At 33.3% G+C, this 21284-nt stretch overlaps 3 protein-coding genes across 3 annotated transcripts; 1 reads left to right on the forward strand and 2 right to left on the reverse strand.

The window, feature by feature from the left end:
* Positions 1-1898: 1898 nt before the first annotated feature.
* On the forward strand, positions 1899-3173 carry LOC107866159 (putative glucan endo-1,3-beta-glucosidase GVI). Its single transcript, XM_016712331.2, has 2 exons — positions 1899-2023; positions 2143-3173. Exons 1-2 carry the CDS (start codon positions 1969-1971, stop codon positions 3099-3101), a joined length of 1014 nt encoding a protein of 337 aa, XP_016567817.2. The 5' UTR covers positions 1899-1968; the 3' UTR covers positions 3102-3173.
* A 266-nt stretch (positions 3174-3439) lies between these two features.
* Positions 3440-6112, reverse strand: LOC107863246 (peroxidase P7). The gene is made up of 3 exons (XM_016709077.2): positions 5648-6112; positions 4968-5159; positions 3440-4092 (listed from the first exon to the last, which is right to left on the reverse strand). The coding sequence occupies exons 1-3, from the start codon at positions 5861-5863 to the stop codon at positions 3541-3543; spliced, it is 960 nt and encodes a 319-aa protein (XP_016564563.2). The 5' UTR covers positions 5864-6112; the 3' UTR covers positions 3440-3540.
* An 8634-nt stretch (positions 6113-14746) lies between these two features.
* Positions 14747-15340, reverse strand: LOC107865079. The gene has a single exon (XM_016711435.2). The coding sequence runs from the start codon at positions 15338-15340 to the stop codon at positions 14747-14749; it is 594 nt and encodes a 197-aa protein (XP_016566921.2).
* Positions 15341-21284: the final 5944 nt, after the last annotated feature.

Here is a 21284-nt window from a genome sequence, read left to right on the forward strand (position 1 = left end):
CCCCACCTAACTCCCTACCTCCGTCCCTGCCCCTACCCTCCTTGCTCCTCTTCTTCTCCTCCATTGAATGACACTCCTCCTCCAATGACATCAGCATCAATAACCGATACCCATCGCCGCTGCTTATGCTAACCCCTCACTCTGTCATTTTGATAAAATAAAAAACTCTCATTCATTGTCTTCACCATCTTCCGAATTAGTAATTATTTATCAAAATACAACAACTGACTTTCCCCTCAAAAATTTAATTCGTTTCATTCTTGTTGAAAATAATGAAATTTTGTTCGATTTTTTTAAACCATATTTTTTCTGATGAATAAATACAAGGACTTCTCTTTTTAAAAAAAAAAAAACTAAAGTGAAATTAGAGAGAGCTCGAGGGGGGTGGAGATGAGGGGAGTGGACATGGAAAAATATATACTTATTGCGGGAACGAACAGTGGGAGGAGGAAGACACCTTTTTATATTTAAATCATTTTTCTCTTTTTATATTTAATTTAGGTGTATCAGCCAGAAAAAAAGGTATTGTTTAAAATTGTTTTAGGTGCTTCAAGAGAGTGGAATGCACGTTTTTTGTCATATCAGCATTTTATGTCTAATAAAAATAATTTTTGAATAGTTAAAGTGTTTTATAAGTATAACTGTATACGCTAAGTTAGATGTGTAAGTGAATTTTTTGAACAATTTTAAGAGTCGTCGATCGATAAGTCTTAAATTTTTTTTTTTTTTTATTTTTATACTCCAAAAAAGTTGTGCAAGAAAGATTACAACATGTAATTGATGAAATGTATGAATCCATCAAGTACAACGAAACCTGGTCCCTAAGCTAACAAATGCAATAATATAAAAGTAAAAAAGAAAGACAATGCAATAATGTAAAGAGCACCCAAGTTTACGTGAAAACCTCTTTGATCAAGGGAGGTAAAAATTACAACCTGTCCACGGGATTTTTAGCTCTTCACTAATCTTCAAGCAACAAGTGATTACAAACGTCAATAATCACAACCTCTTGTAATAACTCTATTACAAGACAAGTGTAGTAACTCTTCCACACTTTCAATTGACTAACTCTAGTAACTCTACCCAAGACTCAACACCACCCAAGATGGTAAATTAAACTTGACCAACTTACAAACGACTCGATTAATTAACTCTAATTGATTCAACTCGATCTAAGACCTGGGACAAGCTACACATCTACCATCCTTTATAAACAGGAGTAGATTTACAATATGAGAACAAAACATAAAAGACTCAAGACACAACAAGACTGAGTGAGCCCTTGATCAGGTCCCTTGTTGATGCATGAGTTGTGCTCATAAAGACGGTTTTTGCTATTTAGAGTGAAATCTTGATTTGCAAAAATTAGGTTTTGTTGTGTGTAAGTAGTCCTTTTATATGAGAATAGAAAACCTAGAACTCCCATTGGTTGAGGTTGGACACTTCTACTGCTGCACTACCAACTTTCTAAAGGAAAGTACAGCTTTCAGCTATAGTAAACTTGTTCTTTTCAGAGAGCAACTTCATACGGGACCAGGTCCCATAGGTATTGATATAAACTGTCGATCAGATTCTTTGTGGAATAGTTTGTAGATCTCCAAGAGTGTAACAGTAATTCTGGACATTCATCTCATTTGTAAACATGGATACCAGTACATGTAATGTAAGTAATGTAAGCGTGTAACTTCGTTCACCATGCCAAGTAAGGCAACGTAATAAATAAAGATCCAACATCTCACGGGAAAAAGGCAAAATAAATAGTAAATAAAGATCCAGCATCCCATATTCTCGTGCCAAAAAGGTCAAAATAGTTAAATAAAGGTCCAGCATTGATGGTAAAATATTTAGTACTAGTAACTCTAGTACATAATTAACAAGGATTCATACATATAATTGTGGTCATTTCTCTCTCGTGATTTGTGAATCATATCCCTATCAAAACTAAAGAGTTCTACATATTTATCAAGCATGCATCGTCTTTGCATCTTGTTATTTGTCTTTGCATGTGTATCTTTAAGCTCTGGTAAGTTTTTACTACTTGATCATATTAATAACTCTTTTATTTTACGATTGACGATTATAATGTATGTGTTGTTATTTGTGTAGTCGAATTACTGATTATCTTTTTTATCTTGTAAAAAGGCGTTGAAGGAATTGGTGTGAACTACGGGCTCCTGGGAAATAATCTGCCACCACCAGCCCAAGTGATCAATCTCTTAAAGTCCAGAAATATTCAAAACATTCGAATTTTCGACCCTAACCAGGACGTGTTAAAGGCACTAGAGGGTTCTGGCATTTTGCTAATTCTTGGTACTCGAAATGAAGACCTGCAAGCACTTGCAAGTGATCCATCTTTTGCAAAAAATTGGATACTTACTAACGTTATTCCACATGCTTCAACTGTTAAAATTACATACATATCAGCAGGTAATGAAGTCATACCTGGACCATTAGCAACTTTTGTACTAGGAGCCATGCAAAATCTGGACTCGGCACTGAAAGCCAACAACCTTAATATACCTGTTACGACAGCAATCTCGTTGGGAGTTTTAGGAACCTCGTATCCCCCTTCGAATGGTGCATTCTCTGGGGATGCCGTTCAATTCCTGCAACCAATTGCACAGTTTTTAGCTACAAAGCAATATCCGCTACTGGCTAATGTTTATACTTATTTTGCCTATTCTGGGACTCCTGCTCAAATTCAATTAGACTATGCACTTTTAAAAAGCACGGCTCCGATTGTAAGTGACGGCCAATTCCAATACAACAACTTGTTTGATGCAACAGTAGACTCTCTGTATGCTGCATTGGAGAAAGTTGGACAATCTGCAGTAGAGATTGTGGTTACGGAAACAGGATGGCCGAGTGCTGGTGATGTTTATGCAACTATTGACAATGCTCAAACATATGTAAACAATTTGGTATCACATGTTGCATCTGGCCAAGGAACTCCCAAAAGGCCTGGCAAAGTTTTGCAGACATACATTTTTGCACTCTTCAACGAGAATCAAAAACCTGCTGGTACCGAGGAAAATTTTGGTTTATTCTACCCTAATATGACTGAAGTTTACCATGTCAACTTAACACCCTATCAGAATTAATGTGTGTATATATATCATAGGCCCCAACACCTCAATTGGTTCCTACATAGGGATTAGATAATTTTCCAATACTACCAAGGCTTTGTTTTTTCAATCGTTGTATTTACTTATGTTTCGTAATTGATAAAACATCATATCTATGCACAATAAGATTTTGATGTTTAATTATTTTGTCTCATTTTTTTTTGTCTAGTTGCTAGCAAATTTGGAAGATTATGCTTAGATCATATTATTCACTTACAAAACAGGCATGGTTTAATTTGATAAAATGAGAGCTGCTGCAAATAACAGAGGATTGCTCGGTTACAGTATATATTATAGCGACTGACATCACTATATACCATGCAAAGTTAATCTTAATTATATAATTATAAGGAGTTCTACAACTTACTAGTAGTAAAAGTCTATATATGACAATTTAATTACTAGTATAATTTAGTTAATTTATAGCCCTGCAGTTTCTTCTAATCTCTCCATTAGTCCCAGTAAGTGGACTAATATTCCCCATCTTCACCATGGCTGCAGCAAAATCACTTCTAAAAGCCGCATCATTAGTACTATAACTCCTCACCAATGCATCCTGAGATCCACCGTTAAACAATTCCTGATCCGAGTGAAGCAATCCACGTCGAACCACTAGGTTCTGATAATAATCATTGTCGAACTGATTCGGTGTCTGGATATCCAATGGTGCCAAATTTGCATCGCCACCAGAAGCAGGGCAAGTGGCCCTGCGCGTGGTAGCGAATTGAGAGTCGATGTTGGTGTCATTGTAGATGCGGTTTCTGAAAGTGGTGCAGCGGGCTTGGCCTATCGTGTGGCTGCCAGAGAGTGCTGTCATGTCGCGGGCGTTTAGGCCTTTAGCAGAGAACATAGAGATCAAAGTTGAAAGACTGGAAGTTGGTCCGGGGATTTGAGTGTTGGCAGCGCTTTGGCTTGCGGTCCTTGCATCTCTTCGGCCTAATGGCACTGCCCATGTTGGCCCTCCTAGCTGCATAGATATAATATAGTATATCATCAAAAAGGAGATTAAAGTTGGGAATTATTGACTTAATCCTCTATTCTAATTGTTGTGACTGGAAGTTTAAGAAAGAAAGAATTTTAGAATATGTAGTTTTGAACTTGCTACTTGTATATTTTATTTTATGCGGTGATGTTTGATTAGACGGGGAATTTAAGAAAATTACTCCTTTTAGTTTAAAGTAAATGAATTTTTGCCTCAATGCACATCTATTAAGAAAAGAAACTAGGACATAAATTATGCTTCACTTTCCATGTTTACCTTTTTACATATATTATCTAACTGTATTTCTTGAAATTTCAACCACATCAAAATAAAGTTAATTAAGTCTCCTGGAACTCATAACGTAGAAAGTGTAAATGAAGGGTAAAATTGAAAGAAATTTTCAAACATGTCTCTTGTAGATTAAACAATTCACTTATTTTAGATATTAAAAAATAACTCAAAATTCATTTATTTTGAACTAGTAGAGGGAGTAGAAAATAAGATTAAAGTTTTGAAAAATAAGAAGTATGTCACATAAATCAGGAAGGATGCAATATTCTAACATTTTTTGTTGCTACAAAAACTTCTTATTAAGAGTAAAATAAGAAGTTTTAAGTTAAAATTCAGATATAAAAAAGTAATATTCTTATTAGAACGGACTATATAATACAAAAATACTGTCACATAAATCGGAATAGATAAAATATAGTATGGTAGTGTAAAAACACATTTAACTAGTGTATTTTAACCCAATGTAACCGAAAATATGTCTTATGCATTCAAGTTAATATGGTATCATATAAGAAAGAAAATTTTGATGAAGGCATGCATGGTGGAAACTGTCTGAAAGAATTACTGACCAGCGCAGTTCCTTCTCGGGCAGCAAGAGCAAGAATGTCTGCACAAGAGACAACATTAGGACAAGCAGCTTCAACTTGAGTTTTAATGGTGTCTATCACTTCATATCCTCTTGCTGAGTTCCTGTTTGGGTTTGCATTCTTTTCTCCTGTAAATGTTGTAGTGTCATCCAGTAGTATTGATGCATCGCACCCCTAAGTTAAGAGACAATTATTGTTATTAGAATAAAGATTAAAGAAATATGAAACTCTTAGTGAATCTCTTCAAATTTTAAGAGGATACATACGACCACAATTGTTATACGTAAGTTCCCTGTCATTTCACCTTAAAGATATACTAGTTGTTATATGTAGTTGTCAAATAAATACTCCTTCCGTAAATCTTTACTTGTCCATATTTGAGTTGGTACAATGATAAATAAATAAAAGAGTAATTTTACTATATCATCCCATTTACTATTAGTCGTATAAAAGTTGAGAAATGAAGTAGTATTTATAAATAACCAGGGTAAATTAAGTAAAAAGAATGATAAATTATTTCTTGGTTTTCATTTTTCAAACACAAGAAGTTAAACAACTATTTTTAGCATACTGGGCAAGTGAAAGATGGACGACGTAGAGAGTAATATGTTAAAAATACAATAGTGATATTAATGGAAGTGAAGATGGTTGGATGAGCTTACATTAACAAAGCAATCATGGAAGAACAAACGAAGAATCGAGGCACCAAGTCTGGCCTCTCTATTCACAGCTTGTCTCATTACATTGCTCACAATTGTCTGCAGATTACGGCACGACGTCCCATAAAAATTGGCAGACAATTGAGCATTGCTAAAGCAAACAAAGCTTAATAAAAGACACAAAAATGCCAAAACGAGGTTCCTACTTAGGGGTGCCATAATGGTTGAATATAACAATTTCTTTTAGACTTTAGTGCAAAGTTATAAGATAAAAGTAATGAACTCCGAAAGTTCTTTGAATGATTGTATAATATGACCATGCATGAGGCCCTTTATATACAAGTAAAACTACGTGCATTGAGAGACATAAAAAGTGCCAAGTCTACTTTAAAGTTTAAATTTAATCGTTTACGTTTTGAGTAATAAGTACTAGAGAGAAAATTTCATGTGTACAAATTAAAAGTCTAGAATTCAAACTTAGCTGCCCATCCGCGTGTTTAATTACTTTAATTTGATTTGGTTGGCACAGTGGACTTTGATGGGTAGTAGCGAAGTTAAAATTTTCATTAAAGAGTTCAAAATATAAAGAAATAAAGACTCGGACTAAAGGGGACTAAATATATAAACTAGACAAAAGAAGTTTGATGTCTACTATGTATACATAAAAAAATAACTCCAATCATGTATAAATAGTAATTTTTCACTGAGGGGATTAAACCCCCTGGGTCCAAGCTAGCTTCGATACGATGAGTGGATGTAAGTATATACTCCCTCTGTTTCATTTTAATTGGCTTTCTTGCTAAAAATATTTGTTTTAATTTAGTTATCTCATTTATGAAATCAAGTAAGTTTTATTATATTCTTTCAATATTACCTCTATCATTAAATAACTAAATAAAGTGTATATACTAAATTTTATATTTCCAAAGAATTTAATAAAGAAAATTTTATAAAATAAATTTTTAATAAATATTTTTTTATCAAGTCAACGAGAGTCGACTATTTTTAATAGGGGAGTATTAAGAGACATTATAATTGCAAGTGGGATAACAATCATTGAGCCGGTTCTCTTATCCTTCCTTAAATATACTCTAGAGAGAGAGAGCGCACACGGTGGAATCCAAAGCTTTGATACAGCTTCTCATTTGTATTTTAAATCTCCCTTAATAGAATAGGTATAAATAATTTATTCAGATCCAATAAAAATAAATTTGCTAGAATGTTGAATTAATTACTACAAATTCTTACTTCCAACTCTAAATTTGAAATCTTGTACTATATTAAGAAACTTAATATATATATATATATATATATATATATATAAATTAAATTTCAAACCGAATTATTAACAATTGATATTGCTATCTTACTCCCTTCGTCCATTAACAAGTGATATTGTTAATTTATTATCATATCACTCTTTAAATATAATAAATTTTTTATTTTAAAAATGCAATAGTAATGTATTATATTTAATATCAGAGTCAATTCCTTATACTGTCACTCAACTTAGCAAAATATCCTATTAAAGTCATTTTTCTTTTTTTTATTCCAACATTATCATTTAAATTTGTGCATTTTCCTTACAAACTAATAATTGTTAAAAGTGACTCAAAAAAAGACCAAAATAGTCCATAAAGTTTAAGATTTGAATTTAAATAGTCCTTATTTTTTACATGAAATATTAATAGGCCTCCAACTATTTTTACTTTTGTACTTCTTAAATTTGTTTTTAATATATTTTATTTTATCAATAAGTGCATAATATAATTAAAAAAGACACAAATCATAATATTAAAAACGAATTAAGAGAGCTGGAGAAGCGTCTACGGATAAAGCGTTGTATCCATATATTTTATCAATAAGTACATAATATAGTTAAAAAAGACACAAATCATAATATTTTAACGAATTAAAAAGACAAATAATGTTAAATTAGAGTTTGAAATAAGTAGTTATATTTTAAATGAAATAAATAAGAAGTACATTTATTGTCCAAATTGGTAAATGTATTCGGTTTTTACAGCCAAGTTGACAAGACGATATTATAATTTTCTCTGAAATAATATCACAAGATTGATAAAAATAATATTGAAACCTTAAAACATTTTTAAGTTACGAAATGGTTATATAGAATCACCTAATTTTATTTGATAGTGAATGATTGATGTTATTATCATGGTATACGTTAATATGCATTATTTTTTAAAATAAAACCGCTTAAAAATATTTATATATGGTTCTTCTACTAACTAGAGACCCTAGTTTGTTTGTTTTTCGATTTGCAGGAATTCATCGTCTTCTTTATAAATTATAATTTTTTTCAATAATAATTTGGAGTAGAAGAAACTTACAACTAACTTGAACTATTTTATCAAAAATAAAGATTAATCCTAAAATGAATAAATATAGAATATTATTTTATTATTGAACTCCTAAGTTTTCAAATCAATAGAGTACATATAAGCTTATTTCTTACTATTTTAATTGTAATTTTTGGTGGACGTCGTTAGATTTAATATCGGAGATAAAAGTTGAAAGAAGATTGTACTCACTAAGTTTTATAGTTGAAAGGTTATTGATATTTCGTATTGTTAACTAATAAAGATCATTTAATTCAAAGTTCAAACTTAAGGGACTTTTTCTCTCATTTTTTGAGTCACTTTTAATAATTATTGATTTTTAAGAAAAACGCATAAAGTTCGATGATATTGTTGAAACAAAAAAAAGATAAATGACTTTATTGGGATATTTTCCTAAGTTGAGTGACAATACGACGAATTTACTCTTAATATCAAGATAAAATGAATTAAAATAAATAAATTAGTTATTAATTTTTTAAACTAAATAAATACTATTAAATACTTTAAAATAAACAAATAAACAAATAAATAAATATAGACTAGTAAGTAATATATAAATCCCATAAAATTTTAAATTCTGACTTTCACCTTTGTACCGGAATACTCCCTCCGTTTTGTATTAGTTGATCCTTGTAGACTTAGTACATCCATTAAAAAAATACTTCCTCCGTCCATTTTATCCGTCCCAAATTGGGATGGCACAGCTATTAAGAAAATAATGATTGTTAACGTAATTTTATCATTTTACCCCTCTTAATTGTGTCTTGTTGTTAGTTCCAATATTGATGGATGGCTAGTACCAAAATATCATTTATATTTTTAATGGTGTACTCTTAATAGTATTCCTTTTTGCAATATTTTTCAAGAATGCTAATAATAAGGAGTAATCAATTACACTAAGGGTATAATGAAAAAAAAATTATCTTATCTTGATAAGTAAAATAGGACAAGTAAAATGGGACATCAAATTAAAAAATTTGGAACTAGTAAAATGAGACGGGGGAAATATTAATTAGGAAATTTATTTTATCAAATTAACTTTATTAATTATGTTTTGAAAATATAAATTTAAGTAAATATATTTTGTTTAGTCATTTAATGTTAAAAATAATATTAAAAAAATATAATAAAGTACTCTTAATTTTATTAAAGAAATAATTAAATTAAAATAAATATTTTTAAAAAAAGGATTAACTAAAACAAAACAAAGGGAGTAGATCAAAATGAATACGAAGAGAACTAGATGAGGTAGGGTCCTTAAATTTGGGGGCCGGTTTGACTTCTATCTTTGGAAATTACAAATCCAAAAAATAGATAGGAAAAACATGCAAAAAGACAAAAGATTTAGCTATGTCTCATTTTCTTGAAATTAATGAGATGCCATTTTATTCAAAAAAGTGTTCCAGCTGCATGTTGCTTTGATTTGTTCCAATTTTCGTCACTTAATTCCACATTTTAGGGGGAAAAAAAAAAAAAAATGAAATACAAACGCATCACAAGAGAGTTTGACTAACTTCATCCGCGAGTGATATTGAGTATAAGATATATAGTCACCCTAGCTATTAGTTGTTGTTGACTAATATAGCATTACTCAAATGTATTTCAAAGATTATTATTTTTATTCGTCCATGATAGACTTAGTATTTTCTTAAAAGAAAATGTAATAAATAAAGTGTATATTTTCTTCGTTTTGTATTAGTTGATTTTTTTAAAAAAAATATTTATTTTAATTTAGTTATTCTTTTATAAAATTAAAAGAATAATATTATTTTTTTTTGATACTACTTCTATCATTAATGACTAAATAAAGTGTAATAAACTTATATTTATATTTTCAAAGTCCAATTACTAAGGTTAATTTGGTAAAATAAATTCTTAATAAAAAAATTTCTTAAACGATGTGTCAAGTTCATAGAGGTCAACTAATATGAAACGGAGAAAGTATATGACTATTAGCGTTTCAAAAAATTTAGAGAAATTACTACTTAATATTAAAGGTAAAATATAAAGAAAAAATATCTTGCTTTTGATATGTTAAAATAGACAAGTAAAACTAAAAATTTATTTTAACATAATGGATAATAAAAAGAAGAGAAAATGGTCAAAAGCTTCCCAAATCTCAACTACATACCTATAATTTGCGGGGGTCCTATGACCCCCCTGAATTATTTAAAACAGAAATTATAACACCCCTAAAAAGCCACAACCATATTTATATTGGGGGGTGAGATACACGCGTTTTGACGCGTGTAAAATATATTTAATTTTTTTTAATTAATTTTTTAATTCATTTCCTTCTACAATTATTACGTCCTTATTATTCTTCATTTTCCTTTCTATTCATCTTTCTCCTTTCTCTCTATCTTCTTTTCTTCAATCTCAAAAGCCAAAATGAAAATACTTATTAAATTTTCTTTTCTTTCTCTTTTTATCATTTTTCCCAAATCAAAGAATGTTTTGAGAAATAGTTTAAAAATTTCTACCATTCACTTTCTTTTTGGTCCAACAATCATCTTGAAACACTACTCGTGAATACAGCAGCAAATTCATTTGTTTTATTTAACTGATGCTTGTCTTTCTTGAAGTCGATTTTGGTCCAACAACCATCTTGAACCACCTTATACTGTTACGAAAAAAGAATTTTCTATTTTTCGTCATCTCTGTGTGTATATGTAGCGGCGGTGTGTGTGTGTATTGGTGGGTCTCCCTTTTTCCGGTGGTGTGCATTCGCCGGCAAGAGTATGTGTGAGTTCCAATTGATGTGTGTATTTTTTATGTGCGTGTGTATGGGGTCAATGTTTGTATATTTTCCCCAGCTATCTTTCGCGGGATAAATCAGAGAATAGGGAAGGGTTTAGGGATTTGGGGGTTTAAATGATTAAAAGACTCCGATTCCGGCGAAGAAAGCTCGTCAAAAAACCCCAAAACGCAGCCGACCTCTTTTTGTATTTTCGTTTCTTTTACCTCTCCTTCTCATGATGTACCTGTTTTCTCTCCTTTATTCTGAGTGTGTGTGTGTGTGTTGCGTGTCTATGGGTTGTTGTTTTTCTATCTCAGTGAATTGTGTTTGTGTGTGTTTTTCGTTCCTTATGTGTGTGTAAATTTGTGTATGTATCTGGTTAGCTGTGTGTTTTCTGACAATAGAAAAATGAAGAGTGATCTGCTATGTTGAGATTGAATGTATGTGTGTTGTTTGATCTTTGTTGTCGGTGAATAATTGCTCATGTTGGTTTATTGTCGATTCTTTGGTTATGAACTGTGTGATGAAGTCGAAAATAATAAACAACATCGAATTTAAAAATTTTCGACAACCTTGAAGTGGGAAACAATGATCGTATCAAATATTAAATTTTTGACGATCTTAAATCCGAAAAAAACGAACAATATCAATTTCAAAATTTTCAACGACCTTGAAGCCGGAAATAATGAACAATACCAAATTTAAAATTTTTGATGACCTTAAAGTTAGAAACAATACAGAATTTAAAATTTTTTGACGACCTTGAAGTTGGAAATAATGGACAATACCCATTTTAAAATTTACGACAGCCTTGAAGTCGAAAATAATGAACAATATTGATTTTAAAATTTTTGATGATCTTGGAGTCGAAAATAATAAACAACATCGAATTTAAAATTTTCAACAAAACAATGAACAATATCGAATTTTAAATTTCCGACGATCTTAAATCCGGAAACAACGAAGAATACCAATTTCAAAATTTTCGACGACCTTGAAGCTGGAAACAATGAACAATACCGAATTTAAAATTTTTAATAACCTTAAAGCCGAAAACAATAGAGAATTTTAAAATTTTCAGCGACCTTCAAGTCAAAAATAATGGACAATACCCATTTTAAAATTTACGACGACTTTGAAGTCGTAAATAATGGACAATATCGATTTTAAAATTTTCGACAATCTTGAAGTTAGAAACAATGAACAATACCCATTTTGAAATTTTCGACGAATTTGAAGTCGAAACCAATCGATTTTGTGCTTGGAGATGAGAAAAATGATAAATTAATTTTTGATATCATCGATGAGTTCTTCGATGCCATTGTTTGGAAGAAGAAGAAAAAGAAGAAGAAAGAAAAAGAATAATTAAAAATGAATAAAGAAAATAAAAAAATATTAAAAATAAATTTTTAATAAAAAAAATTGTTCTCACTCTCTTTAAAGAGAAAGAAAGTGAAACACACTCTCTTGCCATATCAGCGTTCAGTGGGGTAATAATTCCACTTTAAAATAGTTCAGGGAGTCATAGGACCCCCGCAAAGTATAAGCGTGTAGATGGAATTTCGACTAAAGGTTGGGGGATAATAGACCATTTTCTCTAAAACGAAATATAAAGAGTAACTAATTAAGCATTATTTCTTAGGCTGGAAGGCTGAGTCAATATATACCTTGCATTGACAAAGTAAAACTATTTACATTATTACTAGTTTATTTAAAAAGTACAACAACAACATATTCAGTGTATTCCCACATAGTGGGGTCTGGGAAGGTGAGAGTGTACGCAGACCATACCACTACCTCATATGAAGTAGAGAGGCTGTTTTCGATAAACACTCGGCTTAGAACCGATAATAGTATAACAAACACAAAAGATAAGTGCAAAATAAACCAACACCGCTAGCAACGAGATAATACTACAACCACAAGATAAAAATAAGAACTATCTAACCGACATCATAGACATCACACAGTACCACGAATAAAAAAATACAGACACATGAGAATGCTCCCTTATTGTTACCGACGCACTCCCACCCCCTAACCCTCTAAACTAATCCTCGTCTTTCACAACTTTCTATCAAGAGTCATGTCCTCTGTAAGTTGTAACTGCTCCATATCATGCATAATCATCTCCCTCCAATATTTCTTTGGTCTACCTCTACCCCGCCTAAAACTATCCATAGCTAGTGTCTCACACCTCCGCACTAGAGCATCCGAGCCCCTCCTCATCACATGCTCAAACCAACGTAACCTCACTTATCGCATCTTATCCTCCACCGAAGCAACTCTCACCTTCTCCCGAATAATCTCATTCCTCACCCTATCTTTCTTGGTATGTCCACACATCCATCGCAACATTCGCATCTCCGTCACCTTCAACTTTTGGATGTGGGAGTTCTTAACTGGTCAACATTCCGCTCCATACAACATAGTCGGCCGGACTTCCACTCTGTAGAACTTAACTTTAAGCTTCGGGGGTACCTTCTTATCACATAAGACTCCCGAAGCAAGCCTCTATTTCAATTACCCTGCCCCAATACGATGCGTGTCATCCTCATCAATCTCGCCATTTTCCTGAATCATAGACTCCAGATACTTGAAACCCTCCCTCTTCTGAATGACCTGCGAGTCCAACTTCACCACTATTTTATCCGTCTGCGACACCTCACTAAACTTACACTCCAAGTACTCCGTCTTGTTTCTGCTCAACCGAAATCCTTTAGACTCAAACGTCTGTCTCCAACTATCCAACTTATCATTAACTTCTCTCCAAGTTTCGTCAATCAATACCACATCATCCACAAATAGCATACATCAAGGCATCTGCCCTTGAATATATTGCGTCAAAACATTCATCACCAAGGCAAATAAAAACGAGCTAAGAGTTGATCCCTGGTGCAACCCTATCAGAACTGGAAAGTGCTCTGAATCCCACCTACCGTCCTCACACGAGTCTTCGCTCCATCATACATGTCCTGGATCGACCTAGATGCCACGGGCACTCCTCTAACCTCCAAGCACCTCTATAGAATCTCCCTCAGAACTCTATCACATGCCTTCTCTAGATCAATAAACACCACGTGCAAGTCCTTCGTCCTTTCTCAAAACTGCTTCATTAATCTCCTCACGAGGTAAATGGCCTCAGTGGTCGAGCGACCTGGCATGAAACCAAACTGATGCTCAGAGATATTCACGATCCTTCTCTGCCTCAACTCTACCACCCTTTCCCAAACCTTCATAGAATGACTCAACAACTTAATGCCTCTAAAGAAACCATCGTACCACACCTTCACACTTCCGACATCTTTGCCATACTAAAAATGATGTTAAAACCTTTTTAACCACTCTAAACCTGCCCCACTGGTGCTCTTCCAAAAATCTACTGGAATCTCGTTTGGCCCCGTCGCCCTACCCCACCGCATCCTGTGAATAGTCCCCTTGAATTCCTCAACCTTGATACGCCTACAATAACCATAATCGAGACACTCCTCAGAATTTTCCAAGTCCCCCAACACGAAACCTTTGTCCCCGACGTCGTTCAAAAATCTATGAAAGTAGGACTGCCACATCTCTCTAATAAGGGCATCCTCAACCAACACTGTACCATCTTCTCCCTTGATACACTTCACTTGGTCAAGGTCACGAGCCCTCCACTCCTTGGCCTTGGCAAGCCTATACAACTTTTTATCCCCTCATTTATCCTCTAACACCGCATATAAGCTCTCAAAAACAGTTGTCTTAGCCACCGTAACCGTTACTTTGGACTCTCTTCTAGCAACCTTATACTCCTCCTTATTCGTCTTCCTATCCTCATCATCCTTGCTCTCCACCAACTTAGCATAAAACGTCTTCTTCGACTCCACCTTCCTCTTCACCTCTTCATTCCAACACCAATCTCCTCGATGCTTGCCAGATCGACCACTCGATACACCTAACACCTCTTTAGTGGTCTCTCTAATACAACTGGCAGTCATCTCTCACATAATATCCACATCCCTTTTACTCTTCCAAGCCCCCCTTACTCTTCAACTTCTCTCCCAGTTTCAAAGAGCTAGCCAAAGTCAAGCTACCCCACTTAAACCTGGGTCGATCCTCCACACTCCTCTTCTTTTTTCCCTTATTGATAATCAAGTCTATCACCAACAACCTGTGCTGAGTCAAAAGATTTTCGCTAGGTATTACTTTACAATTTTTACATAGCGTTTTATCACCCTTCCTAAAGAGCAAAAAGTCTATCTGAGTCTTGGCCATTGAACTACGAAATGTGATAAGGTGATCCTCCTTCTTCATAAAGCACGAATTCGCTATCCATAACCCAAAAGCCCTAGAAAAATTCAAATGAGAAGCTCCTCCTTCATTCCGCTCCCCAAAACTGAAACCGACAAGCACAACATCATAACCTCTCAACAGAGACGCAATATGCCCATTGAAATCTCCTTCCACGACAAGCCTCTCAGTGCTCGGGATGCTACTCACTACCTCATCTAAAACCTCCCAAAAATCCTTCTTCTCCTCCTCGCCCAAACCTACTTGCGGGGTGTAAGCACTAATAACGTTCACCATAGACCCTCCAATGACCAACTTAATAGACATCAACTTATCACTAACTCTTTTAACCTCTACCACCTGCTCCCTAAATTCTTCATCTGCTAAGATACTTACCCCATTTCTATATCGCACGCTACCCAAATACCACAACTTATATCCATCCACATCTCTCGCCTTAGTGTCTACCCATTTAGTTTCCTGGACACACGCCATACTAACCCTCCTCTTTCTAAGAATCTTCACCAGCTCTATAGACTTACCCTGCAAAGTTCCTATGTTCTAAGACCTAACTCGCAACTTAGACGCTCCCGTATTTTAAATAACTATATTTAATGGTATTGATTATGTAATTTATAGTAATTTGCGGAGAAATTTTGACTTTTTTTAGAGAGATTCGCCACTTAATTTATTTAGGAAAAATTAAGAAAACCTTTATAAATTACTCAAATGATTCAAAACAGAACAAATCATTTGAGTTTATGAAATTCTAGATAAGCGATTCCTATTAACGTTTTAGGAAGGTTTTAAGGCACCTGAAACGTCCTCTAACTTGTGGTTATCCGGACTGTTTGAAAATATCTTTTGACTAGTTGATTTTTTGAAAAGAAAGAGATTTTAAAATATTTCGAAAGTTTTTACAAAAATTGATTTTGACGACTTAGCGGGAATTTCAACTAAATCTAAGCAAATAGCAAATAGCACATAAAAAGAGAAAGGGGAGAAAATAAAAGACTTAAGTCATTGAACTCAAATCAATAAATCTTGTCCTAGTCTAATTGGGCTTTTGTCCCACTTGTACCTGTCCTAAACTATTTTCGAACCTTTGGCCCAAATCTCATTTCACCTGTATTAATTTACAAATTTGACTTCGAGGACCAAATAAATAACCAAAGAAATAAATAACTAAAATGACAATAAATAAATAAATGATACAATAATAAATTTATATATATATATATATATATAAAGATCAATATTCAATCCTATGTGGCATATCTTCGATGCCTCCAAACCTATTTATCTTTTTTGTGATTTTTTTGAGCTTTTTCACCTATTTTAATCATTTTATTGTAAGCAAAAATTGAAGAAAAAAATACATAAAGTAGCATACTTAAGTATTAAATTATAAAAAATAACAACACTTTTATCAAATTATATTTTGTAGCATATGTATTTGTATGCATTTGTATTTTTGTAGCAACAATTTGTAAAAATACAAAATACATATCAATCATACGGGCAGTAAAAATCATATGTATTTGTATTTTTGTAGCAACAGTTTACGAAAATACAAAATACAACTTGTTATATTATATAATTATGAAACTGTTGCTATGAAACTCATAATTAAGGGGACAAGTATGCTATTTTTGAATTTTGCCGAAAACTGAATTGTCTCAAAAGGCAAACGTCTTTCATTAAAGTTAGGTTACAAGAAGAGACCATAAGCATTTACTGTATTTAAGTATCCATTTATTAGCTTTTCTGAAATGGTGCTAAACTTATTACAAAATTCTACTTTTAATCCACAAACACTCCACAACATTTCACCTGAAATGGGCTCCATCACTTTTTACAAATCTTCTAATTTGTTTCAGGACTTTTTGATAATATGTGTAGCTCTACATCAACTCTGGTCGATTTTTCTATATGATAATATTGAAGGTAAAAGGGGTTTTTTTTCTTAAAACATGATTGCTTCATATTTTTTTCTTTTCTTCAATCCAAACAGAACACAACGACAAATTTAAATTTAAAAAGTACTAGCAACTTGAAGTCAGCGTATTAGTTACAGAAATGGGTTGTGGCGCAGTGTAGTGGTGGGACGCTCCACTCTTAACCAGAAATCTCAAGTTCGGATCATGAATATGGAGAAAAATTCGTTCGAAGCATCACCCCAAAATGGATCCTACAATGTGGATTCGAATTAGTGAGAATTCCAATGGAAAAAACTAAAAGTAGATAGTTCCCGATTTAACCATTTAAGAGCTTTTAAACAGCTATATAGTATAATTTCCATTAATACTTTTTCACTCACTCTGTGATGGTAGTATATTTGCTTGGATAATGCAGAATATGCTAAAATGAATCTAATGACCAAATCACGAGGTGCAGGTGTAACGGAATGTCCGTAGCTTAGGACAACAACACTTGGATCTCTTTAAAAAGGACGAAGGTTAATTTACATTAAGACGTCTTTTTGAAACTCTATATTATTCTTTCAAACTTCAATTAATACTTTCTTTGTTTTTGATTCATTTTTTCTATTTTTTTTAATTCCGTTTCACAAAGAACATAATGTCTCTTTTCAATTTTTTCAATGCTTAAAGGTTCAACTTTTCACATGACATATTTTAAGATTATAAAATTAAAAGATATTTTAATACATTCTATGTATCTTTAATTTAAAACTACAAAATTCAAAATTTATTCTTTATTTTCTTGAACTTCAAATAAATAGTATAAATGCATATAATATATTAAATAGCTAACATTTGACTCCTTTTATTTGGCGACAACCCTCCAAGAAAAGAAATCTTTCATTGAAAAAATGTTGCAGATCTTTTATGAGTCACCTAGATTTTTTGAATAAATCAGTAGTTGATCTTTTCGTCCTTTCGTTGTATTTTTCCTCACTTTTTCACTCATCTTTATTTGTATACTCCAAGAACATGTTAAACTACTGAATGTTTTTCGGCCCTCTATATTGTTTACTTATTAGCTAGATAATTTAGCATCCACATAGACCAAAAGATACATTTAAGCGTTTTTCATGGTGTGAGAAAATCTATAAGAAACAAATGGGATCTCATGATTACTTACAAAATGATGTTGGGTTAAAAGTATAGATAAAGTGTGACTGGAAAATGGAGCAAACTAAGTGGAAGGAAAAATAGAGAAGAAAACACTAAAATAAAAAGTGTACTCTAAAATGGAAAGTCTACTATTTCTCCCACATTGGTGGGATAATGTGACTTTCAAGTGTTTATATTAAGAAACACTTATTCCACTTGGTAAGTGAGGCAAGAAATAAGAGATGCTTAGTGCTGTCGTCGTCGCTCAGCTCGGCTTTGGCTTTGGATCGATTGATGAGATATATCTTCCTGGATAAAATTTATAATTTATTTGACAGAAATTTAATTCGAAAAGAAAATAAAAAACACTGTAAATTATTTTTTGTTTTTTGATCCTCCAGTTATATGCATGCATGCAGTGTTTCGAACTGATGTTTCAGAAGGATGCACTGTTTCAAACTGATGCTTCGGGAGGATGCAATCCTTCGATGAAATGACACACTGATTCATGAAATGGTTTGCCTGTTCGGAAAAGATGCAATCTTTGGACGAACAGATATTATTTTTCAGGAAAGGTCACACCTTTTAAGTGAACCATTGTCACTTTTCAGAAGAGGCATACGAAGGCTACATAAATCTGCTTTCATCCACAGGTTTAGACACGAATTTTCTGAATTACGAACTCTCTTCTTGTCTTCAAAACATTCTGTGTGATCAATCAAACAGTTGAGTGAGTTCGTTGAATCCAACAATTTGAGGTACAACCATTGTTCGGATTGAAGGTCATTTTATCCTGGGAGGAAGATTTCATAACCTCGGGTACAGTGAGGGAAATTATTCCTTAAGGACACTCCGTGAAGTCGGGGAACTTGGCCTTACAAATTCTATTTCATCTATTTTTTGAAAATAAACACACTTCTTAGATAGATTATTCATAATCTAATGTTGAAGGTGTTAAGTAACTTCAAAAGTGTTCTTGTCTTAGACTTGAACTAGAGTTGAAGTTGGTGTTGCATGTATACAGATTCTTGTACCCAAACACCGTAATATAACAATCTTAAGGAATAATTTGCAGAATCTGTATTGCTAATTTTTGGAGATTAAAGCTTTAAAACTTTCTACTCCGTTTGAACTTAACTAGTGATTCGAAGACATAAAATCTTCATCACAAGTTAAAGATCACTCGGTTGACGATTGGAAGTCATAAAAACTTCATCGTTAACTAGAAACAAAAGGAAAAGTTTAAAGTTGCTTAACTTTATAAGTAGAATTCTGAAAATACTAAATTTTATTGTCTTATGGAGACAGAAAAAATGACTAACGAAAGTCAAATTCAAGATGCGGCTACGACTATGGGGGCAACTAGTATTGCCTCAACAAGTCGAGCAAATGCTCCACAACCTAGGCACCTGCGGAGAAGCCCGAATAATTTGCGGGCATTGACTTTAAGAGATGACAGCAGAAGATATTCTTCTACCTCACAACACTATGTCTTCAAAGGTTCACTAGTGAGAATGCTCCTGAGGTGCCCGAGAGAACCTCAGACAAAGAGCGTTTCATAATTGTAGAGGCTTGGAAGCACTCAGATTTCTTTTGCATGAACTATAGCTTGAGTGGTCTCCAAGACGACCTTTATAATGTTTACAGCGGAACTAAGACATCGAAGGAATTGTGGGGGGCACTAGAACGAAAATACAAGACAGAGGATGCGGGAATTAAGAAATTCTTTGTTGCAAGGTTCCTGGACTTTAAAATGATAGATAGCAAAGCGGTTATCTCTCAACTACAGAAATTGCAAGTAATCACCCACGATCTCCTAGCGGATGGTATAACTTTGAAAAATACCTTAGTTGAACAAATTGAAAATATTCTTAGTACTCAAATAAACTGTTTTGTAGTTTTGATTGTGAATGATCCATTTCAAGTAGCAGAGATCATTGAGAAGCTACCACCTGTGTGGAAAGACTTCAAAAACTACTTGAAGCACAAACGCAAGAAGATGACTATCGAAGATCTTATTGTTCGACTGCATATTGAAGAGGATAACAAGGCTGCCGAGAGAAGGTCAAAAAGGAATTCTACAATTAATGGAGCACATATTGTAGAAGATAACCAAAATAATTCTAAGAAAAAGAAGAAAGTTAAACAAGGAAGCAATCAACCCAAGAAGAAATTCAAGGGAAAGTGCTTCAACTGTGGCAAGATTGGCCATAAGTCCACGAATTGTCGTGCCCCTAAGAAAGGCAAGAAAAGGGACTAAGTAAATATGATTGAGTACAACAAAGAATGTGATGATCTGTGTGCTATGTTTTCAAAATGCAACTTGGTGGGGAATCTTCCCAAGTGGTGGATAGATTCTGGTGCCACCTGCTATGTTTGTGTCAACAAAGAGTTGTTTTCGTCATTCGCTCCGACTCAAGTAGAAGAAATGATCTACATGGCTAACTCCGCTACGGCTAAGGTAGAAGGAAGAGGAAAAGTGGTCCTGAAAATGACTTCAGGAAAGGTCTTGACACTTAACAATGTCTTATATATTCCGAAAGTACGTAGGAACTTGATTTCTGTTTCACTTCTAGACAAGAACGAATTCAAATGTGTAACCGTTTCTGGAAAAATTGTAATTAGGAAAGAAGAAGTGTATGTAGGAAAAGGCTATATCACCAAGGGCCTTTATAAGATGAATGTAATGAATGTTGAAATCAATAAAAGTTCAAATTCTTCTTACTTGCTTGAGTCTTATAATTTGTTGCATGAACGTTTAAGCATGTTAATTACAAAATGTTACGAAAACTGATTAACTTAGAGGTTTTGCCAAACTGTGATTGCAATAAGTCAAAGTGTCAAACGTGTGTGGAATCAAAGTATGCAAAGCATCCTTATAAGTCCGTTGAAAGGAATTTCAATCCCTTAGACTTAATACACACTAACATTTGTCATATGAAGTCAACACCATCATGTGGTGGGAAAAGTATTTCATAACTTTTATTGACAATTGCACTAGATATTGTTATGTCTACTTGCTAAATAGTAAGGATGGAGCAATAGATGTATTTAGGCAATACAAAACTGAAGTAGAAAATCAGTTAGAGAAAAAAATAAAAATGATAAGAAGTGATAGGGGTGGAGAATATGAATCTCTCTTCGCCGAAATATGTGTAGAGAATGGAATCGTCCATCAAACTACGGCCCCGTAT

Source organism: Capsicum annuum, chromosome 3 (assembly GCF_002878395.1).
Source record: "Capsicum annuum cultivar UCD-10X-F1 chromosome 3, UCD10Xv1.1, whole genome shotgun sequence".
NCBI lineage: Eukaryota > Viridiplantae > Streptophyta > Magnoliopsida > Solanales > Solanaceae > Capsicum > Capsicum annuum.

Coding starts and splice junctions, on each gene's coding strand:
- LOC107865079 (XM_016711435.2), bottom strand. CDS start 15,340: ATGTCTATTAAGTTGGTCATTGGAGGGTCTATGGTGAACGTTATTAGT.
- LOC107866159 (XM_016712331.2), top strand. CDS start 1,969: ATGCATCGTCTTTGCATCTTGTTATTTGTCTTTGCATGTGTATCTTTA. Junction 2,024..2,142: donor ATGTGTATCTTTAAGCTCTG/GTAAGTTTTTAC, acceptor TCTTGTAAAAAG/GCGTTGAAGGAATTGGTGTG.
- LOC107863246 (XM_016709077.2), bottom strand. CDS start 5,863: ATGGCACCCCTAAGTAGGAACCTCGTTTTGGCATTTTTGTGTCTTTTA. Junction 5,160..5,647: donor TCCATGATTGCTTTGTTAAT/GTAAGCTCATCC, acceptor CTCTTAACTTAG/GGGTGCGATGCATCAATACT. Junction 4,093..4,967: donor CCCGAGAAGGAACTGCGCTG/GTCAGTAATTCT, acceptor ATATCTATGCAG/CTAGGAGGGCCAACATGGGC.